Here is a 26,521-nt window from a genome sequence, read left to right as displayed (position 1 = left end):
TAAGCTTCAAAACTATTGGAAGTTATAATTTGGCTGCACTTGATTGAAGTAAATCTATCCCATTGGGTTTGTATGGGCAAATACTCAATCAAGTAGTAACATGTGATTTTGAGCATTCATATCTTGTTTTGAATGTCTTAAGAAGACCACCAACCTATCTTATTAATCCATTTATTGTCTGGTTTGAATAAAATTGAATATAAGTCATGGAAGAAGAAATCTATGGATTAACATGCAAGATTTCCTTTTTTACAAGTTTTTTTATCATCTTTGAATTATTGCAATCGATAGTCAAACGAGTTGGGAAGGTAAGCAAATACCCAGATTGATGTGTTCTTTTTGCTTACTAGTGTTTATCGAGTTCAACTCAGTGTGTTGTTAATATAGGCATACATCAATATGTTTTCTTGTGAAACATAGACCAAGAGCCCACTATGCCATGCTTGATCTAGATATTCCATTGTGTCAATAGTAGTCTAGTCCAGGGAATCCCACTCCTGGTCAGACTTCTTCTACGCTTTAGATTGGGTCAACCTTACTCCAACATCAAAGGCATGAGAGACGTTTGACCAACTCTGCTATACAAGACAAAATGGTCATTTCCACTCTTAACTTCATGTTGTCATTTAATAGTTATGGAGCTGGGACCTTGTAAGTTAGGCTTTGAGCATCACATGTGAGAACAGTAGTTATGATAGTCATGAGATCTTATGTTATGCTTTATTGAGTTCCCACATGAGATTGAAAAATCTATCATGTACCATGCACATGATGGAATTATGGTGATTTCTAAAACTGCATGAGACTTTTAGTGTTAGCTCGAAAAGGGTTTACAAGTTGAATCAGGCTGGCTTTTATGGCTGATGTGTAGAGATCTGGAAAGTAGTAAAATGTAAGTTGTTTGTTGACTCGTGAACAGCAAAGGCTTGATAGTGAACATTAAAGGAGTTGACTTGGGAAAGACAACTATTATGGATGTGTAATGGATATATTCAGGAAGAGATGTACAGAGTTTGATAAATCTTGCACATTGGAATCGGCAAAAGTTCCGATGATAGGAAAGATATATAGCTGATGACCACACTGAAGGAGAAGTTTAGTGAGAGGATGATCACACCTTAAGCACTCAAGTTGTGAGATATGAATGCCTTTAGACTGCATGACAAAACCTCTAATGGAACGCTGGTGTGAGGTTTTGGAAACCACCATTGGGAGTTAGTTAGACTCCTTCAGCTTGGAATAGGGAAACTGTAGGGATTCGTAAACTAGGGTGAAAACCAGACTATTTATAAATGATGATTAGGGGTGAAATAAAAAGTATTATCTAGAAAGGATAAAAAACATAATCAGGAAGTCACCCCTGCTTGATCAACAATATCATGCAAGAAACGTTGATTTATAGAATATCACTTGGGCTTGGGCCTTGTTAAAACCCACTTTATTTTCTAATATCGTATAATTTTAGATATGTTAGTTTTACCCAGATCCAGCCACCATATCCATTTGAACCATGACTGATGACTCGTAGCATAACACTATGATGCGCAGACAACTATGCACCATCACCGGAGATGATACCACTATGGTAGGAGACATCGCGTGTCATGACACGTTGCGAACGTAAACTTCAGCCCCGGGATCTTAGCATCATTTAAAATTAGATTTGAATTTTACAGTTATTTAAAGTTTTTTCTTTCCTCCAAGGCCTATTCATAGGCCAATGCTGTACTGGACTACTTTGTGATTTTCTTTTGGAATTGACATTTTATTCTAAGAGAAATTTTCCCTAGTCTCTTCTCTGCCACCACCGTCGACGCCGCTAGCCACTACTGCTGCTGTCGAGAGGAATCCTCCCTACCTATACCATTGCTCGCACGATCATTGTGCATAGCAGGATCGGCATTACTGCTGCACATGGCCACTGCTTGCACAGCTTCCCGCACGCCCACTGCACACACGCTGCCCGTCAACGTGGCCGTTGCATGCAATCGCCTGCCCACGTGGCCGTCGCGTGCAAACACTCTCCCATGCGGCCATCGCGCTTAGCCGCACGCTCACACGGCTATCGCATGCAACCGCCCACCCACATGGCCGTCGTGCGCAGACGCCCTCCTGCACGACCTTCGTGCACAGCCGCCTGCCCACTTGGTCGCCATGCGCAGCTGCCCACCTTCATGCTCGTCGCATGCAACAAACCATCTGTGTGGCCACCACATGCAGTCGATTGCTCGATCGGCCGCCACGCACGACCGACCGCCCATGCGCCCCCCCCCCCCTCGCACACAGTTGGCTCCTTTTCACTCTGTCAAAGCGCCCGTCATTCGCTCTGACCAATGACACATTGACAACTTTTTGCATCACCTCTTCGCACTATTTCTGTGGTGAAGGTCCATTCTTCCCTCTTTGGTGTCTATATTACTTTATCCAGTGGTTCTCGTGTGTTTTTAACTGCCCTCGGACTTAGTAAAATAGGTGTGTGTCATCTCGTAATCGACGGTTCGGAATAAACCCAAATCATTGTGCATGTTATGGGAATGATATTTGAGAGTTTCTTCAAATATGAAGACATCAAATTTACAGTCCAGTTCTTGTGTTTCGATTGAAGATTATAAAACACTTTTCTATGCTGCCAAAGCAATGGCCAACTCCAAATCGATCTCTATAATACAACACATAAAGGGTACCTTGTGGGGAACTTATTCCATCCTTGACTTGCTCCCTTGGAGATAGGCCACTAAAATCCAGATGTCCAGCTTGTAGATCTAACTAGACCATCAAGGTGCTCTTAGATCTTTGTAACACGATATGCCAGGATCAATAGCTTGAGTGACACCATAGGGGATGGGCAATATGAGATACAGAGTTAGTATGATGAAGTCATTTACAAAACAAACAAAAGAGCACTCTGACTAAATCAATAGCACCAATAGATGGACATGAGGGGTCTAGGGTTGGGAAGGCTCCCAATGACCCGACGGACCCGCTCGAACACCGACGCTATGGGGAGGCAATCACTACACATATGTGTCTCCAACCATTGTCAATAGCAAATCTAATCCAACGCCTAGAACAACTTTCTTATTCTCACATTGGCAGCTAACCCTACATCACTAAGCTCCAACAGAGGGCTGAAGAGGGTGGCACTGACAAAGATAATCAACCTAAAAATAAGGAAGGAAGATGAGGAAGCCTGACCTGCTAGCAAAGGCGAACGGACTGCGATGATGTTGTTGACGATGAAGGTAGCGGCGAACCAGTCGGTAAGGATGCAATGAGAGCTGTTAATCTTTAGGACGTTGCCTCCAAGAGGGAAGTAGCAGTCAACCGCTGACCTCGTAAGTTCGGAGTTCAAGGGGCACCTTGACAAGGAGTCGGTCAGTCTCCGCGGACCAATCGGTTAGCGGACACCCTAGTGTGGACAGGGTAGAAGCCTAGTGGGTGACGTTAGGCTCCTGGACGTCAGCGCGGGAGTCAGCTTCACCCGTGGGTGACTCGCGCTCTGACAATGAGACCGTTGCACTGCTGGTCGTGATAGACGTCTGAGGCAGACGGTCAACCAGATCAAGTCAGTCAAGGGCGCAACCACGGAAGGCATAGGGTCGTGGTAAGATCTATGGAGAAGCAACCGTGAATCACAGAGGTCCAATATGAGCAGGCCAGGGCACGAGCGCTCGAGTGTTGTGGTTTCTCTGGCAAGAGGAAGGGGCGACGGCGCTTAAAGACATCTCAATCGAAGCCTAGCCTCATAGCAAGGTCATGTGTAGGAGCCATTACAACCACGGCGAGGCGTGAGATCGGGGCATTTTTTTATCACAAGAGGCAAGTAACAATCAGGACATGCACAATTGGGCAGATCGATTGAGCTCGGCAAGACCGGAGAATGTGGGCAGACAATAGAAGATGAATGGTCATGGCCAAGTTCAAGTGGCCATGGCAACTGAGCAAGAAGGTTCTAACTAGGGGGGAGGGGAGACTGCTATGGAGGGCCCATGGACGATCTGGCTGGATGCCAATTGATGGTCACGTGCAAATGATAAGCTGTGAGCAGTTAAGGCAAAGTCTTCTAGACAAAACTGGGATGTCGACAACAGGACATGCCTCAACTACGATGGAGACCCGGCGACAAGGTGTGATGGATCCGACGGATATGGCATCGGCAGCAATGGCAGCGGCTGTTCTTCTAGCAATATAGACTTCACATCGTGAACTGGCGACAATAGTGGTGGTCTGACGAGTCACTATTCATGTGTGCAAAACTACGAGTAATAAGGGGTAATAAAGTCATTTTAAATGAAATTAACATGCATTTTTAGGTTAAAATCCCACTTTTATGCAAACATCCACTCATTGTGTAAAAATTCACATTTTATGCTTTTTGCATTTATAAACATATTAAGACATGTGATTTTTAAGTACAAGAATAAAAATTATAGAAGAAAAAATGTTAACAACATAAAAAAAGGGCCAACGACCACAGCTAAGCCAGGGTGCAGCCATGGCCATGAGCATTGCACACGCTACCCGCAACCGCAGCAAAGGCCTCAGCCGCAGATGGCGCACAGCGCAGGCCCAGCCAACAGCCGCGCGTCAAAGCCAGAATGGAGACATTAGCGCCCAGAGGTAAATGGGAGTTTAAATTCGGTTTAAAAGGAAGTGCAAACTTAATATACCAATCGGTATTTTTAAACCCGTCAATATGGGATTGCGAAATCCCATATCTCACATGCAATCGGGCCGGGCCAATATGGGATGAGAACGACCGCGGCCCATCGGGCCGCGATTTTTGATAAATTTGAAGACAAAAACCCGACTGGGCTTTGTGCTATCATGGCTCGAAGCCCGCGTCAATTCGGGCTTTTATTAAAAACTAGGTTATAATCTTGACCGTCGATCTTCCTTCGGAAGATCGAACAGTCAAGATTGTCTATTAACTCTCTTTCTGTTGATTTCAGGCAGATAGCTTGATGTGAAACGACGACGGCCGGGATCGATCGGCGCGTTTCACGTCACAGGGTTATGATGCGAATGTAAGGGATGTAAGCCGAATGATGAGAAAATACGAATGAGCAGATAAGGACTTGACGGATAGCGACGTTGGCCGTACCGATCAATGAGAGAGGAGTGATCCTAAGATCAAACTCCCAATGACCCGCTGGACCTACTAGACGTCTACTAAGTGAGGGGCGTCTAACAGCCCTGGAGCGTTCGGTGTCCAAGTCGGATGACAATCCGTCTACCACAAGAATCCCTACGCTCGACAATGGTGGCTATCCTATCAGTGTAGAGGAAAGTTGGGCAGTGGACGCGATAGCAGGTGACCAGACTGGAGAAGATAATAATGCTGGAAATATGGAGGGAAGACGAGACTGACCTTTGCATCGCTTAGTCCACGGCGTAGAGAATCGTCCCGACTGATAACGAGGTGCAGACGAAGTGTTGGAGACGACGGTCTGGATGCGGTTGACTCCCAGCGGTGTGATCAGCGGACGCGGGTCGACTCTGGCAGGCAGGGTCGACGGTGCACAATGGGCGGGCGTGCGGCCGGCAAGGGCGTGAGGTGCGCGCACGGGCAGGCCGGCGAGCGCGCAGAGGTGGCCGCCGCATGCAGGCGATGGGCGGGCGTGTGAACGCCCACGCGAATGCGGGGTCCTGGCGGGGAGAGGCGTGGTAACAAGGGGGGGCGGAATGGCAATGTTGGCCGGGTAGGGTGACCAAGAAGGGGTTGGGAAGGGAGGGGTGACGGGAATCCAAGAAATGGAAGGGAAGAACGGTGGTAGATCAAGAAAGAGAGGGTGGAGGGTTGAGGATTCAAGATTTCAAGAATTCAAGAACGAGGAGTGGATGACAGATCAAGAAAGTGAGGGCGGAAGGTTGAGGTTTCAAGATTTCAAGAATTCAAGCACGTGGGGGGAAGAAATGGTCAAGAACGTGAGAGGAGGGGATCAAGAACGCGGAGAAATGGATCAAGAACGTGGAAGAAGGGATCAAGAACGCGGGGAAATGGATCAAGAACGTGGAAGAAGGGATCAAAAACGCGGGGAAATGGATCAAGAACGTGGTAGGAGGGATCAAGAACGTGATGGGAAGGGGAATGGATAGTGGAGGTGGGAATAGGTACCAAGAAATGGCTTTCTTGAACTGTAACAACCAAGAACCCTCCAAGAAAGAGGAGTTCTTGATGGATCTGGGGTGTGCTCCCTCGGTGGAGCAGATTTCCCCGGTTGATGGCATGTCGGCAACGCTTCTTGAATCTCCCAAGACCCCCGGAGTAATCTCAACGAAGGCCTCTTTTGATTCTTGATGGCGGCGGCTACTTGAAACTCTTTCCTCGCACCGGAGTGATCTCGACGGTGCGCTTTAACACGTCTCCCTCGGAGTGATCTCGACGGGAGAAACGTGGGCTCTACCCACGGAGTGATCTCAACGTGGGGTGGGGCTAGCCAAACCCCCTACACTACTCTCTACGATAGGGGGGAGACGAATTGTGAATAAACTTTACAACAATGACTCCAAGGTGTTCCTTGGGCATGCCATCCCCTTATATAGTGAGGATAGATGCCAAGTGAACGTGGGAGAGGACAAACTGTCGTGAGACGTGGTTTGGCCTCTCCTTACAAATTCAAAATACAAACATAAAAAGTAAAAACGACGAGGACGGGGCCCAACAACATTGGCCCAGTCCACGAATCTGAAAAATGCAAACAGACATCAAAATGAGCATAAGTAAAAAGATAAAAGTTCTTACGCGGGGTACTTAAACCCCGGGTGGCGAGCGTCGGTGCGAGCTGCTCGGCGTGGCTGAACACGTCCCGTCGCGTCATCCTTGAGATGGTTCTTCGTCATCGTGGCATCGTCCTCGAGATGGTCCTCCATCACAGCTCAGCATGGAAGCCGACGTGGACAAATCAAAAAGAGCCACGTAGACAGCTGATGCTGACGAGGCGCCGCTAACACAGCAAGGGTCCACCGAACTTATTGGGTCCACGGCGACGATTTAGTCAGAGCCGTTGGACCTTCTAAATGGGAGATCAGATTGTCAGAATGACCGCTGATCATCCTCTTCATCCGACCACCCTTTCCATCGCCGGCGAAGTCAATCCGGCGACAGGAAGGCAGATTTCCGCCGAATTGCTGTCGGAGACTTCGCCGATGATGTCCCATATCGGTTAGGATGGTCTGAGGACCACTCCTGACCTATAAAACAACAACGAAATGTAAAAGAACTCACCTTTTCGCCGCCGAACTGAACGCCCATTTTGAAATCAAAATTAACGATGGCAGGAAGATCCTCCGCCTTTTTCTCAACTCTCTGGAATCTCTCGGTCAACGGCGGTGACAGCGCCGCGACCTAAAGGGAGATCAGGAAGAGATAAGAGAGGAAGGAGGAGCAGAGAGCTTACCTAAAGGACGACGCGGCCAGGGAAGGATCAGGAGCCGCCGGCGATCCCGAATTGGTGCAAAAATCCGGTAAGTACTTTGATTTAGATTTATTTCCATTCCTAATTCATATAGTTTCAAGAAATAATAATCTCATCAAAATTTTTCCTCAAAATCGAATGAAATCAATTTCGAGTAAAAACATATAAAAATATCTTGCGAAAACTCTGTTAGACATTTTGTCAAACACCTGATCTGCAATCTTTAATTTCGACCTCTTAAAAGCATTTTAGATATTTTAAAGACGATTAAAGATCTCTAAAAAACACCATAAAATCAAAGGATATATAATTCCTGAAATACATCATATTCCGATAAAATACATGAAAATCTTCTCTCGTCCTTACCAAATATGCTACAAATCTCAAATATTCACTGAGACATTTCTACATACACTTAATATGCCGCATTTGATTCTTATGTTTCTCCTATATATTTACCTCTAAAAAATCTATAAAATTTTCCTAAAATCATTAATATTTTTCCTATACCTATATATAAATTCTTAGGTCAAAATAAAATCGACAGGGATATTGTCCTTCAGAAATTAATGCTAAATTCTTTCCAACTCTCTCTTAGACATAATAACAAACACCTAGTGGTGTTTGTAAACTATCCCACTCATTAGTTGAAATTTTTGCTCTAAGAACCAATCCCTGTGTAGACGACCTTAGTCACCTTCATACATATTTGAGTAAGTTTACAATTACAAATTTTTATTGGATTGAAGCAAAAATAACAACGACAATATTTACACCCCATTTTCGCCTTCATCATGGTCGATCAGCTGACGTCATCCTGAACTACTTGAACATGAACTAAGATAATCTCCATAGAAGAGAGGATGGAACTCCAAGTTAAGAAAGTCAAATTTTCATCAAAGAAAGTCCAAATCCCCTTAGGGCATACAATCCCCTTATGGGCCACTTAAAGGAAATGTCCAAAGATAGACATTGCCCTAATGGTCCAAGTACATCAAAGGTAACATACAAAATAAGAACAACGGAGCCCAAAAAACACGGGGTGCCTAGAAAATACTTAAAGATGTAAAGCCAAAAGTAAACGACTATCAAGACCGATCATCAAGCGGTATACTTGAAAATCGGGTTCTTTGTGTCGGCACGGCCTCTGCATCGGTTGCTGGCGAGCTGGGGCTTGGTCTTTCTGATTGATGTAACACGACACGCTCAGGATCGTTCACCACATGTTACAACATAGGGTGATGGCAATAACGGTCTAAATGGCAATATGATGATCACATGAACATGTAAAGTTTAATGAACCAATATACGTTAGTGCTGACAAATTTGGAAGTTCAGTTAACGTTGCGGAGTTCACTATTCAAGATTATACTCCTCAACGTCCCTTTGGATTGACTAGATGCCTAAGCAACAAGCGGTATTGGCAATACCCATGAGCGTCCAATTTGTTTATCGATATGGTCTAACCATATCGTAAAGAAAGATCCTATTGTGACGTATCAATCCAAAGGCAGGGAACACAAATCAACAATACTAGAAGAAATAGTTTGGCTACGAACGAAGGGGAAATGGTGTAACCTGAATGGGCCAAGGCCTGTTGTCTGAGGCAGAATTGAAATAGATTTTCACGGGAGACCACGGTGAGGTCAGGTTCATATCTGATTTTCATAGTTGGCACAACTGGCGGTTCAAATTAATGGACGCGACCAAGAAGAGTCGGGTGTATGTAGGGCGTGAGTGTGCACGGATACACCAGAAAGCACAGGGTGCACAAATGTATCGGTATGGGCAGGGCGCGAGGTGAGCACAAAGGCAATGCCGTGCACGGTGCCATAGGGTGAGTGCGATTGCGTAGGCGCACGGGTACACTAGGATGCACAAGAGCACACGGGGTGCTTGTGTGATAGGGCGGAGCTGGGTAGGGCATGGGCGCAAGGTTGGGGGCATGCGTAGGAGGGCCGGCACGCGTAGAGGTGGCCGTGCGCGTGGGTGCAGTGAGCGAATGCACGGGCTGGTGTGTGAGGGCGCGAGCGAGGCAGCAAATGCGAGCACGCAAGGGCACACGTACGATGCCAGGCAGAAGACAATGGCAACGGCGCCGCCGGAGGGGGCGGCAGCAGTCTGCGGTAGTGTCGATTTGATGACGGCAGTGGTGCTGGCGACGACAACGACAGCGATGATGCCAGATCCAAGAACAGCCCAAGATTGGGGTTTGTTGGTAATTTTTTAACATTAACAAGATCAAGAAACACGTTCTTGATGTAGTATTCAAGATATCAGCTACACTGCGGCGATGCCAGTTCCTCCACGGAAGACTCTCAACGTGGACGATGTGGCAGGCATCCCCACAATCAACTCTAGATTAGAAACGATAAAAACCCCCAAGGGGATGAGGGTGGGAGCCCATTGAAGAAATTCAACTTTCAAATCAACTCCAAGGCTTTCATTGGGCATGCCTCCCTTTATACAGTGTAGGGGGTATGCCCAATTGGGCTAAATGGGAAGAAACCATCTCGTGATAAGAGGTCTTCCTTTAACAAACGTCAAAGAAAACAAAACACAGAATGAACGAGGCCCAAACACGAGGGCCCATCCATAATTCAAAACAAATGCAAAAGATATAAAAATACAATAACATAAATGATCACGACCTGTCGTTAGGCCATGTACTTGAAATTCTGATTGCGGACGTCAGCTCGAGCGGCTCTAAGTGGTTGTTGGTGTCCCATGGTGTCGTTGGCGGGATAGTCCCTCATCACTGATGATCTTCCATCAGATCTTAAAACTCTTGTGGATCATGTCACCATCAAGACACTATTCTCGGCTGGTCGGAGAATATGAGGATGATACAAGAGTGGGAACCCAGCCCTTCATGGCCTAGGTGCCTAAAAATGGGTGCTCCTCCCTTATTTCTACTTCAGATTTTCACAAGAACCCAATAAGTAAATGTATATCCACCGATGTCCCATTAATTTTATGTGTTTGATCCTTCAGCCCCATGTATCACTATAGCTAATAATTTTATTGGCCCCTTAAGTTTTTTCTAACCCTATTAATTACCTCTATTTAGAATCAATTATGAAACCAAAGATTGACTTAACCCAATGGATAGGTTAAGCTTCCAGCCCAAGGGCTGCTACTTTATATCTCATGCTCTAGAAGGTACAAAATAATTTTACCTCTCTTTTCTGAATGTCAAACCCTAACGCGGATCATTGGATAACATAATCTCCAATAGCTTTACTCCCATGGGCAAGGATTTATCTGCATCTTCTTCCTTGAGGCAACCTCCTCTTATCCAAAGGTAGAGGATCGTGTATTGAGCACTCAATCACTTCTATCTTCTGCATATCACATCCTACCAAAGACTAGTTTGAATAACATGGCTAGGGACTAGTAAGCCATATAGAAAACATAGTTGACCATTCATGAGATATCCTACTATCTAAACTCAACATACCACTTTTATAACATGAATCTGATGACGGACATCATCTAAGACGTCGCCCGGTCGGTACCAAGATGATACTCAGTTACCTAAATAGTGGTGTCAGACGTCGTCAACAACGTCGTCCAATGGATAAATGCCCTACGGGAAAGTGACTACGAAATGATGGCTCTACGTGGAGGAACTTGCAGGCGCTGACTCGTGGAGGCTCGCCGAACTCCGAGCTCTAAAGGGAAAGTCCAGTGACACTAACAGTGGCCTTCTAACCCTCGTCCGAGGGACGACGATGGTTATGGCGCCAAACGAAATAAATCCGTAGGGTCTTGCACTTAACAAACGGGCTCGACCCTTATCAGTAAGACACTCCAATTCATAGTTTCTCTTAATTCTTTCTCACCTATTTTCTTGCCCAAGCGCGGTGGAGCCGATCAACAATATACTGCAAAAGGAGGACGACATACCTCGTCGGTGAAATGCTCACTGCCAAGCTCTTCACTGATTGGAGTAGGCCGGGATGAGAAGATGAGGCCAGAGGGGTGCAGAGAGATAGCTCGACAACAGGCAACGACACGGTGCTGGAGATGATGGTAGAGCTTGGAAGCGAGGGATCAAGAGAGAGATAGTTGGCGGTGCCAAAATGAAGGTGCAGCTCGATGTCGGGCAATGTTTCCCTTGGCAGCAGCACAAGGGGGTGGGGGGCCGTAATCCAGGAGGAGCACCCGAGCAGCAGCAAGAGGGCTTGATCTGTGTGGACGGGAGGTGCGTTGACCAAAATTGGCGAATCCACGGATCCGGGCGATTGCTCTTCAATCATAGGGATTTGACTTCGAAGGCGTATCGATCGGATTCGGTCGCGGGCAATGATCAGCCAGAAATGTAGTCACTCCTGTGGGATTCGTTGTCATGCGCAAACTGGTGGAGGTGATGGGTGATCGCCGTTACAGGAAAAGGGCTTCAATCATCATGAAGTGGCCGATCGAACGCCGGTGTTGACAGCAAAAAAATCCTCGGCAGAAATCGGACTCTTTGTCTCTACAGCATCACATAGAACTGCGACGTGGCCGCAACGGTTCAGTGCCCTGGGGTCTACTAGACGTGGATGCTGGTAAGCGCCACTAGAGGGGAAACCCGCGATCGTGTCAAGCGAAGGAGTGGCGGCATCCACTTTCCCTTTTCTTCGTGGTCCGACTAACATGGGGTGACTTTCAGTTGCCACATCGAACGATTGGCCGTCAGTCGAGACCCACACAAGCGCGATCTTGGACACGGCAACCGACGGGGCTGACTCGAACAGACGTTTAAGTGCGCTTGATAGGAGCCGGCAACGGCCCTCGGGTGATCCCTGGAGGAGGAGGAGGGGTTTACTTGGTCCGACGGCAGCGACTATCCTTCTACTTCCCCTTCCTACCTTGTCTCTTCACCCTCCTCTCCCTCTTGTCCCTCTTCTTCCTTCTTTCTTTCCTTTTGTGAGACAAGAAAAACAACGATACAATTAAATAATTCCTGGTCTACCACAGCCAAATAAAAAAAAAGGAAAACAAAAAAAGGGTAGGGGCACATGACTAGACGGACACAACATGACACGACGAAGACGACTAGACGAGACCAAAAACACAAACATGACTAAACAAAGAGGGCAAAAAGAAACCAAAATACGGTAAAGATACAAACGTGATTTGACCTAGGATACTCGAACCTGTGTGTCTTCATTGATACCTTGGCATATTAGTCGGGTGGAACGTTAGCCGAATGGCCATCGATGACTAGAATGATAGTGCTGAAGACGTCTCCGGGGGAGCAAGCTGGCGCGCTCCATCAGAATCCCTGATTTTTTCTTCCGAGATTTAAACAGATTAGTTCAGTGAACTCTTTGCCTGAATAGCACCCATTGTCAGTTATTAGTAAATGCACAATAATGGCCCTAGAATCAGCCATAATTAGAACCTACAAGCGCTCTTCTATCTGAAAAAATGTATGTCCATGACGACCATCTATTGGATATGAATATTCAGAACACACACTTGAGGACTAGGCATCACTTTTTTATCTTATCACAATAAATTTCATTCATTGGGTACTTGCACATATTCATAGAGCTCATTGTAGAGATCACATAGGAATAGTAATGACTTAATATTCCTGTTATCAAAAAAATCAAACATGGCAATTTGAATGTTTTTTTGAAAACATAGTATCCATCAAAATCCACATGGACTAAATTGAATCACCCTTATTCTATAATCTTGTTTTGAAATAGTGATGCTTAAAGACATCAAGAGGTATAGGCTTCCTTCATTGGTCAGCAATGTTGTATATTAATATAAACCTTTCCATCGTACTATCTGCTTGACTAATGATATCCCTAGTCAGTTGAAATTTCACAGAATGTGTATTGAATTCTAATGACACCTTGGCTATTTTTACTTTTGTTGTTACATCCAGGTTCTAAAACAACAGGGGAATAGATTCTTAGATCAAATGAACAATGCCAAGTTTGTTGATAAATATTTTCAACTGTTTTGCATCATTTATGGCGCTAGTTGCTGCAATATATTCAACTTTTGTCATCGAGTACACGGTAGTTCTCTGCTTGGAATATTCTAAGATATCGCACATGCAATTAGTGTTAATATGAACCGAGAGGAAGATTTACTGTCATTTTAATCTGACTAGAGACTTAAGTTAATGCAACTTATAACTTACAAATTATAATGTTGAATTGATGTATATTACATTACATATATGTATTTTATTGGCCATATTTGCATGAAGAAATATTTTTACGGGGCATAAAATACATGGCTGGAGGTTGCTAAAGGCTTTACTAATTTTATGGAATTTTTTCCATATTATTTAATAATTTTTTTACCATTGTTTAGTCAATAAATGATTTTATGAATAAAAATAATATATTTTATGATTTATATATTAAATTAAAATATCATTTTTAATTAAATTTTTTGAATCCATCTCATTCGCCCAAAAAATTTGGGTGAATGATCAGAAATGACAAAATAAGTTTTTAAAAGCTCATTATGGCATCGTAATGCACGATGCCATAATGAGCGGATATGTGTTCAATGATATGGCGCAGGCGGAGAGGTAAAGGCACGATTTGTTTTATTTGAGTTAGCTTTTTTGTGCAATAAATGCAGGCATACAATTGGTCTCGGTGTGCGTTTATTAAATAAGACTTAGGCATAGACAACGATTGCAGAATCGATAGCCGCGTGCGTTGATTGCATGCGAAAATCGATTCTGCAAAAAATTATAAAAGCTACGGATTCCTTGTACGTGGAATCGATAAGGCGCATGCACTGATTGCACGTGGCAGATGACTAGATGTGCATTTAATGTGTCGTAAGCTCACCTTTTTTTTTGTCTTAAAGAAACAGGATTGACATTGCGACGTGGGATGTTCTACACTGCTGAAAAGGCATCTCCTTTTGGCAAAGATTACAGCCTGTGGAAGTGCGCATGACGTTACAGAATGCAATCCGAGGCCATAAAAGTCCAGGCATCAAATAAAAAAAGGAGCATTTCTTATTTTCTCTGAGGAAATAAAATATCCAACGGCCATGATTAATTTCCACTAAATGGCATTATCTTGAGATCTAGCCGTCCGATTGAGCTCACATTTTGATGGTAGCTTTGTCTTTTCACCCTCTACGATCCAGACGGTTGGATTTTTAAATGGAGGCCGGGAAGAAGGGAAATTTCACTTTTGAAAGCCCTCCTCAATGAATTGGCCAGGAAGAACACAGGTGATGCTTTGGAAGTCGATAGATATTGGTTCATCATTGAAAGTTGTAAATCTCAAATTGGCTTTTGAGCTTCTTCTTGAACGATTCTAAAACACCAAGGCATGGGTGAAATGTACATGCACTTGATGTTTATTAAAATGGTGGTTTGCATTGCATTTTTATGTTGATTCAATGTTTTACTTTAATCCTTAGTTCTACATTGATTCTCATCCAATTTGGCATTTTAGATCTCTAGATTAGGGTCAAATTTCAGCTTTAATTTATTTTCCCCCTATTTTTTCTACTTTTACTATCTATGTTCATTCTTCTACTTTCTCTCTCTAGATTTAGATATTGATTGTTTAAAAACTCAATTTAACCTATCAAATACCTAAATACAAAATTTCATCCAAAATTTTATCTATTTTTAAGTCCAATTTAGAAAATCCTTTTCTTGATTATTAGTTCACAATTTTAATACATCAAAATTCTCTTCAAAAATTATCTTGATTAGAATATTGTTAACCCGAATTAATCTGATATAAGAATCTAAATTATCCTATCTAGAGTGTGTTGACCAAAAATATTCATATCAAAATTAAGATTCTACTTAATTTTGATTAATTATAAGCAAGATTAAACGTAATTAAGATCTATTAAGTGCAAAAATTAATTCATTCTTGAATTTATTGATTTGAAGTAGGATAAAAATTCTGGCTTTGTGCCTCCCTGTGGTTCGACCCCTTGGTTTCTCTATACATAGTATTTAGTGATTGAGGGTTATTATAAATTTTATTGCCAAAGTCTAAAAGTGAAAATAAAGAGATATTTCATAAGCAAAATTTAGGCTTATCAATTGGCGCCATTGTCGAGGAGGCATGGTGACTATAGAAAATTATACATCAAGAATATTGATATCTAGTGTGCCTAATTGTTTTTGCTACATTCATGAATTGAATTAAATTATGCACTTATTTAAGAATTTTTAAACCGCAAAGTGAAAATTGCAAATTTGTTATTTCTCTTTCTCTCATGTTGATTTTTCATGATTAGCTAATCTAATTGTCTTTATTATTTGTGTGATTGTCATTGCATGAATGATAGGGGATCCTTCAATCCTCAGTTAGTGGATCTTGAGACAATCAGTAGAAGAAGTCCTAGTGTCGATAATATTTTTAAGAGCTTTGAGAGTGAAAATCAATAAATCCGTGAGAGAATGGAGGACAACCAAAATTGTAGAACTGAACAAGGAATGAGAAGAATGAGATTGAGAGACAATTTGTATCCGGTAGAGTGTGAAACCTACACAAATTTCTGCTCCTCTACCTAACAATGTCAACTTTCGAATTCACCCAAATATGATCAATCAACTACCTAAATTTTATGGATTATTCAGTGAGGAACCTTATGATTTTTTCGAAGAATAAAACCAAGTTTTTTCTGCTTATAGCTATGCAGGTGTCCCTGAAGAAATTCTCAAACTTGGGCTATTTCAATTTGCTTTGAAAGATGGGGCAAAAAAGTGGTTCAAAGCAATAGGTGAAGAACTTCAATCATGGAGTGAGATGCATTCTAGTTTTTTAAAGAGATTCTACTCTTATGGAAAGACAACTTCAATTAGAAAGGCTGCAAGAGATTTCTATTGGGGAATTTACACCGTGGAGAAGCATGGGAAAGGTTCATGGAACTTACTAGGAAGTGTCCACATCATGTTATTCCATCTCATTAGTTAGTTTAATTTTTTTATGGGGGATTGAATGATCAAGAATGACACCTAGTAGATATATCTAGTGGAGGAATGTTCCTTGATACTCATGCAGATGAATCCATGAAACTTATGGAAACATTAATGGAATATTGGAGATATAGACAAAGTTTTTCATCCACTAACTGAAATACATGCCCAAAACGTGGAGGAATCATTGACCTCAAAGCAGTTGAACTAGGGACAAATTGCAAAGAGACATGAGTAAAATTGGTAAAATAATGGATAACACTTTTAATTCAATTTTGCAGGAAACTAAGGGGAAGGCAAACCCATATGATGGCAACACGTCTAGTAACATCCCTTGTTGTTTTTGTTCTAGTGAAAAACATTCTGATGAATCTTGCCCATTGATTGAACATGTTAATGCACTTGGGGGACAACATGCAAGACACGCTTAATGGAATGCAATATCTAATTTTACCAATCAGAATTGGAAGAAAGGAGCAAACAAGAACTTCCCATCAAATCTATTTGCCCGGCAACAACATCCACAAAATTGTCAAAACTACTCTAAACCTTTTTACTCTCATCCTAACGACAATAATGAAAACACTAACTCAACTTTAATAGGTTTTATCAGAGAGAAAGAATATGTTGATCTTAGAATAACACAAGATGTTGATGCATCAAGCGAGGACAAGACGCACAAGCACCACAACCTATTCTCAGAATGAAAGGTAAATTGGAAGATATCATTCTAAGAGAAAGCCATCTAGGTCAAATCCCTACTCAACCTAATATTAATCCAAAAATATCATGTTATGTGTAGATAGAAAATTAGAATCATCATGTTTTTTTATCTTCTGAAAATACAAATGAATCTAGCATGGGTGAAGATAATAAGGTTTCATCATGCACTAGTTTCATAAATTTTTTTCTGTATAATTCTAAAGGAGATATGAACAATCAAAATGATGATAAGCAAGTGCATGTAGTTTCAAAACTTAGAAATGGAAAAATTCTGCTTAATCCTCATGAAAAAAGGTGTAGAAATGCATGAAGCTAAAGAAGTAAATGGAGAGATGGATAATGATCATCAAAATGAGGGTTGCTAGGTTGATGAAAGACATCAAAAAATGGTAGACCCTAATCCAGTTGATTATAGACCACCTATTCCATTTCCTAGTGCACTAAATTTGACCAAGCCAAAACCAGAAAATCCCCACTTGCTTGAAATATTAAAAAATACAATCATGACTATTCCCCTTATTGAGGCAATAGAAAACATTCCTTCATATGCAGAATATGTGAAGGAATTATGTACCCCTTCTAGGAAACAGAAAAATTACAAATTTCAGAAAATATCAGTTCAATTCTATTGAATGACATTTCTAGAAAAAGAAGAGATCCAAGGGCACCTCTAACTAAATGTGAAATAGGAGGAATGGTTTTTAGCAAATCACTTCTTGATTCAGGTGCTAGTGTTAACATAATGCCGAAAGCATTACATGCAAATTTTAAATTTAGTGAACTTGAACCCATTTTTCTTGAGTTACAATTTGAAGATGGATCAATTAGACAACCTTATGGAAAGTTATAAGATTTTAATTGTCAAAGTAGAAAACTGTAAATTTCATGTTGATTTCATAGTTACAGATATGAAAATAGCAAGAAATCTCAGCCATGCACAAATAATTCTAGGGAGACCATTTCTAGCTACGGCGAAAGCCACAACGGATTGGGATAAGGGTACAGTTAAACTTGAAGTAGGAGATGAAAAGATAAAATTATCAATCTCAAAATTAATGAAATATCCAAAAGACATTAGTGAGGATGTTTGCTTTCTAGGGTTCATAGAAGATAATTTTTATTTTCATCCGTGCTCTTATGATTTGTGTTCTTGTGAATCTAATGAGTGCATGAATGACAAATCATCTATGCCAGCAAATATTTCTTTTGCATTGCTAAAATTGAGCTTAAATCTTTACCTTCATCATTGAAGTAAGCTTATTTAGAACCATATAATTCATTTCCCATGATTATATCATCATCGTTATTCTCAGAACAAGAATTAGAGATACTAGATGTTCCACCTACTTACAAATCTGCTATAGGATGGATAATAGATGATATTAAGGAAATTAGTCCAAACATTTGTGAGCATGGAATTTTCTTGAAATAAAACTCTAAAGCGACAAGACAACCTTAAATGTGACTTAACCCACACATGTTAGAGGTTGTTAAGAAGGAAATCATGAAATGGCTAAAATCTGATTTCATATATGCCATTTCAGATAGCCCATGGGTAAGTCCTATACATGTAGTACCTAAGAAAACAGGAATAACAGTGACAAAGGATGAAAATGGAAATGAAGTTCAAACAAGAGTGGCTTCTAGTTGGAGAGTGTGCATAGATTACAGGAAGCTAAACTCAGTACAAAAAAATATCATTACCCATTACCATTCATTGATCAGATTTTTGAAAGACTTTCAGGCGAAACACTTTTATTGTTTTATAGATGGATATTCACGGTATAAGAAAATTGAAATTCACAATAGTGATTAGGAGAAAACAATGTTTACATGTCCAGTAGGCACTTTTGCATTTAAAAGGTTTCCTTTTAAGTTATGCAATGCACCAGCAGCTTTTCAAAGGTGTATGACTGCTACGCTTTCTGATTTATTAGGGGATTGCCCATAAATTTTTATGGATAAATTTTTTTCAGTCTTTGGTTCATCGTTTGATAATTGTTTATCTAATTTAACCAAGCTGTTGCAGAAATGTGTACAGAACAATCTGGTGTTCAGCCGAGAGAAGTCCCACTTCATGGTGGAGGATGGAATTGTCCTAGGGCACCATATCAAAAAGGATGGAATAAGGGTGGACAGGGCCAAGGTTGAGGTCATCAAGAGCCTACCCCTGTCCACAACCGTAAAACAGTTTAGGGGATTTCCAAGGCATGTTGACTTCTATAGAAGATTTATTAAGGATTTGGCTAAAATCTCTACACCTTTAACTAACTTACTTTCTAAAGATACCCTGTTTGTTTTTAATGAAAGTGCTAAAGCATCTTTCTTGCAGATTAAAGATGCCTTAATTCAAGTACCAATTTTACAAGCTCCAGACTGGAGTAAACCTTATGAAATCATGCGTGATACCTTTGACATTGCAGTGGGAGCTATTCTAGGCCAAATAATTTACAAGAAGCCGGTTGCCATATACTATGCAAGCAAAACTTTAGGAGGAGCATAGGTAAACTACTCAACAACCGAAAAAAGATTTGCTTGCCATTATTTTTGCCATTGAGAAACTTCAATCTTATCTTTTAAGTAGTAAAATAACTGTTTTTCAGACCATGCTGCTTCAAAGTTTTTACTAAATAAAAAAAACCAAGCCTATATTAATACGGTGAATTTTACTTTTACAATAATTTGATTTAAAAATCAAGGAGAAATGTAGAATAGACAATACAATAGCACATCATCTTTCTAGATTGTCCACAGAATTATCCATGCCTATCCATGATGAATTTCCTGATGAATGCATATTAGAAATTCAAGGTAAAAAGCTTCCACGATATGCTCATAATGTAAACTTTCTTGTCACAAGGTAACTATCTAATGTTTGGGATATTAATGATAGAAAAATGTTTTATAAAGATATTCATTACTATTACTATGATGAACCCAAACATTTTGAACTAGGTGTTGACCATGTGTTTATAAGATGTGTACCCTAGGAAGAACAATGGAGTATATTAGATGCTTGTCATTCTTCTTTATGCGGCGGACATTATGCCCCAAAATTAACTGCATTTAAAATTTTAAAATTGTTGATTCTTTTGGCCAAGCTTATTCTCTGATGCTTTTAAGTTCTGCTCTAGTTTTTTAAAGTTTCAAGCTGTATTAAATATTAAAAAGAAAGATAGAATGCCACAACAGCCCATATTTGAAGTAGAAATCTTTGACCTATGGGGGATTGCCTTTATGGGATAATTTCCAAATTTAGATGGACATGAGCACATCTTGATGGGAGTAGATTATCTATCCAGATGGGTTGAAGCAATACCTACTAGGTCAAATGATCATAAAGTAGTTCTTAAATTCATTCAACAACACATATTTTGTAGGTTTGGCTGTCCTAGAGCAATTATTAGTGATAGGGGAAGTCATTTCAATAATTCTCAATTCAAGACCATGTTAAAGAAATATAGAGTTTAACAAAGAATCACAACCCCATATTATCCACAAACCAATGGTCAAATTGAGAATTCAATAGGGATATTAAGAAAATTGTTAAAAATATTATTCGTCCTAATGGTAAGGATTGGTCAAATAAGCTATATGATGCTCTATAGGCATATACAACTGCTTATAAAACATTCTTCGGGATGTCTCCTTATAGTATTGTTTTTGGTAAGGCTTGTCACATTCTGGTAGAAATAGAACATAGAGCTTATTAGGCAGTAGGGAAACAACGTTTGTTGCAGATGCACAAACTCTAGGAGCTAAGGAATAAAGCTTATGAAAACTCAATAATTTATAAAGGCAGGATAAAGCATTTTCATGACAAGAACATTAGCCGCAAATATTTTCAGCAACATCAAAAGGTATGGCTTTATAATTCTAAGTTGAAGCTTTTTCCAAGAAAGTTAAAATCAAGATGGGATGGAGCGTTTACAATTACTCATATATATGAAAATGGAGCAATATTCATTTGTGTTCCTAAAATAAGGAAGGAGTTCAAAGTAAGTGGCATGCGGTTAAAGCCGTATGATGAAGCGGAAAATCTATCACCACCTACAACAACAACATTGTAATGACCGATTACATCTATTGAATAGGATTCACCAACTTAGGACAAGGATTCTCTATTTTTTCTTTGACTCCACTTTACTTTCGCAAGTAATGGGAACTAACCTAATTCCCCAGTTTTTCATTTTGTTTATTTTGCTTTCACTTTTTAATTTCCAGGAATAAACAAGATGAAGCACGACTCTTACACATGACAACAAGATGTCGGCTCAACATTAGTAAGTTTTCAAAAATCAAGGATAACGCCTACGCAGGTTTGCAATTCTTAACTTTGAATTATGTTTATATTCATATCGATGCATTGAGGACATTGCATATTTTTTTGGGGGGAAGAACATTTCATGCTTTTAGAACTGCAAACCTTTGTTTGGATTGTTACGTCATAATCTAAGCATTGAGGGGGTCTTTGTCTCATAAATCCCATTTACAAATCGAAACCCGCATTTAGGAGATCTTATTCATCCATTAATCTGACTTACATGTGTAGGGAAGTTTCACTTCATAGCGCATCATGATCATGCAAAGATGAAACAAACTGTGATTTTGGATAATGTGGGAGTCAATTTCCAGATGGCTAGGGTATCTAGTGGGTGTGTAGGCGGCAGGAAAATCGAAGGATTGAAGCACTATGACACAAAAAGGTTGAGAGTTGAGTGAATTTAGGATCTCCACCACTTCACTGAGCCAATCCTACTTTAACGTTTTATTCTTTCATTGTGTCAATCCTATTTTAGGGTGGAAGATAGGCATTTCTCAAGTATTAAAGCACAGAATTTGCCTTACCTTGATTCTCCATCCACTTGCTCATTCCATATGCCATACACCTTGACATTTCTTTGAACGTTTTTCTTACCCACAGCCTTTCATGGATGGTAGCCATCTCCCAAGCCACTCTATCTCCCTTTCTACATGATCATCCACATAACATCTTTATCACCACTTCTGTATAATTTTTCTCTTCAACTTATTAGTACCTCCTCTTCTCTTCCATGATTTTACATAATACCCTTACTAGAGTGAATGATTACCCTCTTCTTATACACAATGCTTTAGTATGTTCTTTATCCATTACCAAAAAAAAGAAGAACAAGAAAAGGATCCTCAACTTCGAGAAAAACCTGAGGAGAAAAAAAAGGATTGTTTTGTGGTAGGCATGCTAATACATCAATTTTGATACAAGATATTGCTCATTGAATGTAGTGAGGCATCGTACATGATTTCCTTTCTTTCTATATCCATCTCATTCATCTAAGTCTTGGGAGAAGGCAACATGAAATGATATTTCCATTATGAAACCATTCAGTCCAAATCCATCTCCTTTCCTTGAGGATTCCTTTATTTCCGTTTCTGAAGTAAACCTCATCACACATATCTCCTTAATACAGAATTTGATATTTGGTGCTAAATGGGAGGCGGAGAATGTCTAGTTTTTATCATAAAGTAGGAGGAAACTTAGGGGAGAATTTTAACATAAAGTAACCGCTACCTAAAAGAGAGTGACCTTGATATGAGAGGCGAGAGGTCCACCACTTGAAGAGTGTAGAGAGGAACCCTTAAATCATAGTGTCAAATCTGGAGACAAGTACATCTTTCTATCTCAAACCAAGAGGGATGGCGCACATATTCGTGACAGTGTGGAATCTAAATTGTCAAGGCGAGTTCCTTTTGAGCATGTTATTGATATATCTAACACTTCATGAGGATAAATGAGGATTGATGGATGAAGAAGTCATCTAAAGTAGCAATTGTATATTGCTAAGGGACAAGCAATAATCGAAGGAGGGGGGATATGATGACTTGCAAGTTATAATGTTAAAATGATGTATATTACATTACATACATGTGTTTTATTGGCCAAATTTACATGTTATCATACATAAATGGACATAATTATTTGCACTATGCTTTTATGATTGTTTCTAATTTTTTAGTATTTTTACATCGTATTTAACCTCAGTACATTGAAAAAATATTTTTTATAGGGCATAAAATAATACATAGCTGGAGGTTGCTAAAGGCTATACTAATTTTATGGATTCTTTTTCCATTTTATTTAATAATTGTTTGACCATTATTTAGTCAAGGAATGAATTTTAGAATGAAAATAATATATTTTATGAATCAAATATTATTTCAAAATATGATTTTTAATTAAATTTTAGGAATCCATGTCATTCGCCCAGAAATTTGGGTGAATGATTGGAAACGACAAAATAAATTTTTAAAAGCACATTATGGCATCGTAATGCACGATGCCTTAATGAGTGAATATGTGTTGAATAATATGGCTCGGGCGATGAGGTAAAGGCACTATTTATTTTTTTGTGTTAGCTTTTTCGTGCAATAAATGCACGCAGAGAATCGATCTCCGCATGCATTTATTTAAAAAAACTTTGGCATAGACAATGATGGTGGAATCGATAGCCGCGTGCACTGATTGCATGCGGAAATCGATTCTACAAAAAGTTATAAAAAGTGAAAGATTCCTCTTGTGAGGAATCTATTAGATGCTTGCATTGATTGCACACAGTAATTTTCTTTATTTTAAAGAAACAGGAGTGACGAGGGCGACGTGGCATGTTCTAAGCCGCTGAAAAGGCATCTCCTTTTGGCAATGTGTGCAGCTGTGGAAGCGCACAACGACGTGTGAGAACACGATCCGGGGCCAGAAAAGTCAGGGCAGAGAATAAAAAAAAGGAGCATTTGAACTTCTGCTTGAACATTCTAAAACACAAGACATGGGACTGATGTACATGCCCTTCAAGTTGATTTAAATGGTGATTAGCATTGCATTAGATTTTCATTCAAGATCTGACTTTTAATCCTTAGTTCTATTTTTATTTGCATCCCATTTGGCATTGTAGATCTCTAGATTAGGATCTAATTTCATCTTTAATTCATGTTCCCTCAATTTCTTTTACTTTCTCTCTCTAGGTTAATTCATCTACTTTCTCTGTCTAGATTTAGAAATTGATTGTTTGAAAATTTTTTTGAAAATTCATCAAAAACTTAGTCCATTATAAGTCCAATTCAAAAAATCCCTTTCTTGATTATTAGTTTCCAATTTTAATACATCACAATTCTCTTCCAAAATCATATTGATTGGAATATTGTTAATCTGAATTAATCTGATATGAGAATCAAAATTATCCTATCTAGAGTGTCTTGACCGAAAATATTAGGATCAAAATTAAGCTTCTACTTAATTTTGATTAATTATAAACAAAATTAAACATCATAAAGGTATATTAAATGCCAAAATTAATTAATTTTTAAATTAATTTATTTTAAATCGGATAAAAATTCTTGCTTTGTGCCTCACTTTGGTTTGACCCATTGCATGCTCTATACATAGGCTTAAGTGATTAAGGGTTATTATAAATTTTATTCCGTAAGTCTAAAAGTGAAAATAACGAAATATTTTTGATACACCAAATTTAGGCTTATTAGTAACCCTAGAGTATCCACTTCTATCTTCCATAAAAAAGGAATAAATCCCTAGTACTTCACAATTACTTGATTATACATTTCACTTCTTCCGTGTGTTCCAGTTGAATTTGTACATCATTCCCAATAACTTGAATGTCATCCACAAAATAATCATCGAGTGTTTACATTCCCAGTAGTCTTATTATAGACAAAAGTTTGTGCTTCGTTCTTAATGAATCCATAAATCTGATAGCCTATTCAGATCTATGCATCTTTGCTATTTGGATAGGTTATTTCAAACTTCATTGGGAGCATAACCTTCTAGTTTTATCATATACACTTCATCATTAAGGATTTCATTGCACAACACTATTGACATCCATTTTGTAGATTTCATAGTCATGATTTCAAGGTATGGGAAAAAGTATTACAATTTACCTAATCACGACAAAAATGATAATATTAGAAAATCATCATCTGTTGACATTGAGGATAACATTTCACCACTAATCTCGGCTTGTATGTTTCAGCCTACTCATGAACACTTATTGTTTTTCTAATGACCCATTTACACTTGATGGGTACTGCACCTGCATGAGGGACAACCAAGTACCAACTTTAGTGTGGGTGCATGGAGTAAACTTTTTAATCTATTTTATCTCACTAGTTTCTACCAGTCAGAATCTTGAACAGATGATTGCCACCCTTAAGTTGTAGTCTGGTCTGATGCAAGATGACTAAGGGAATGGACGACTGGGATATGGGTATGACAACGACGGGTGGGATGTAGGACGGGGTGAGGGAAGAAGGATAAAATGAACCGCAAATCCACACGATCGAATTCAAAAACTCAAAGCCGATGAGATAATGGTGGTGCAGCCCCGTTCCTCGTCGAGGGTGGGAGTAGTGTCTTCAACCACCGCGACGATGCTGAAGCACCAAATCCAATACTCGAATTCACGTTCGCGGGGAAATCTCACGAAAACAAGAATTTTGGGAAGTTCCATAATCAAATCAAAATCTGTCGGTGGTGGAAGAACTCCCGCGGAACACTAGACGAAGAACACTTTGACACCAAAGAGTTCAGGCGTACATCGACACCGTAGTGCGTGAAGACGCTGCGGGTAATTCAGTCTGTGACGAGGCTGGGCGATCCGGGCGTTGTATGGCCCACTAGATGAGAAGATTTGGACACTCTAGGCGTTGAGCGGCCCTAGCGAGGAGCGTACCGGTCGAGTGTTGAACGCAGACGGAGGGCGAATGAGCAGAAGCGGCTGAGCGCCTGAGGGCACTGGCGTGTGTGGCACCGGTGGGGCGGGCATGCGCGAGCACCGACAGTGCTGGCACGCGCGAGCGCCAGCAGGGCAAGCTCGCGCGGGCGCCGGTGGGGTGGGCACACAAGGGCGCCTGCGGGGCGGGCGCGCACAGGCGCCAGCAAGGCGGGCGCGCGCAGCGCTGGCGGCCGGCGCAGCGGGCGGCGCCAGCGGCGGCGCCGCAGGCGGGCGTCGCGGGGTTGGTGCGTGCGGCGCGGCAGGCTGGCGCGTGGGTCGGCAGGGCTGGCGCGCATGGGATGCCGGCAAGGTTGCACGCGCGCCAATGGCGGGCTGGCTGGCACGCGGCGCCAGTGGGGCAGGTACGCGCGCGCGCCGGCAGGTTGGCACGCGATGCGCTTAGATGGACTGGCGCGCGCGCGCGGCTGGCGTGCTTGGGCGCCGGCAGCGCTGGCGCGCGTGGGGTGGCAGCAGGAGGGCTGGTGTGCGCGGGCGCCAGCAGGCTGGCTGTTGTGCAGGGGCACCAGCAGGCGGGTGCGCGCGGGCGCTGGCAGGGGCACGCGCATGTGGGCATCAGCAAGGGCACGCGCGCATGGGCACCAGTAGACTGGCACACACGGGAGCCGACGTGAGAAGACGCTAGAGGAAGATATGGAAAGAAAGAAGGAAGAGAGGAAAGGAAAGAGAGG

General features: G+C 41.2%; 1 protein-coding gene across 2 annotated transcripts; it reads right to left on the bottom strand.

Moving 5' to 3' along the window:
* Nucleotides 1-6,482: 6,482 nt before the first annotated feature.
* LOC144703515 (uncharacterized) lies at nt 6,483-12,339 on the bottom strand. 2 transcript variants are annotated; one of them, XR_013581545.1, is made up of 3 exons: nt 11,328-12,339; nt 7,401-7,499; nt 6,483-7,348 (listed from the first exon to the last, which is right to left on the bottom strand). XR_013581545.1 is itself a non-coding variant. In XM_078575689.1 (3 exons), the coding sequence occupies exons 1-3, from the start codon at nt 11,678-11,680 to the stop codon at nt 7,167-7,169; spliced, it is 480 nt and encodes a 159-aa protein (XP_078431815.1). In that variant the 5' UTR covers nt 11,681-12,339; the 3' UTR covers nt 6,483-7,166. The 2 variants fall into 2 exon arrangements, 1 of the variants encoding a protein (XP_078431815.1); XM_078575689.1 differs by having other exon boundaries at nt 6,483-7,194.
* Between the last annotated feature and the right edge of the window lie 14,182 nt (nt 12,340-26,521).

This window comes from Wolffia australiana, chromosome 5 (genome assembly GCF_029677425.1).
Source record: "Wolffia australiana isolate 7733 chromosome 5, ASM2967742v1".
In the NCBI taxonomy this organism is placed as follows: Eukaryota; Viridiplantae; Streptophyta; class Magnoliopsida; order Alismatales; family Araceae; genus Wolffia; species Wolffia australiana.
The sequence above is the reverse complement of the archived record's forward strand: the minus strand, read 5'-3'. Positions and strand labels throughout refer to the sequence as shown.

What these genes read in the sequence shown, in the direction of transcription:
- LOC144703515 (XM_078575689.1), bottom strand. Translation starts at nt 11,680, where the DNA reads ATGATTGAAGAGCAATCGCCCGGATCCGTGGATTCGCCAATTTTGGTC. An exon ending in GTGAGCATTTCACCGACGAG is followed by an intron (nt 7,500 to 11,327) that starts GTATGTCGTCCT and finishes TATATGAATTAG; the next exon opens with GAATGGAAATAAATCTAAAT. An exon ending in CTGGCCGCGTCGTCCTTTAG is followed by an intron (nt 7,195 to 7,400) that starts GTAAGCTCTCTG and finishes GTTGTTTTATAG; the next exon opens with GTCAGGAGTGGTCCTCAGAC.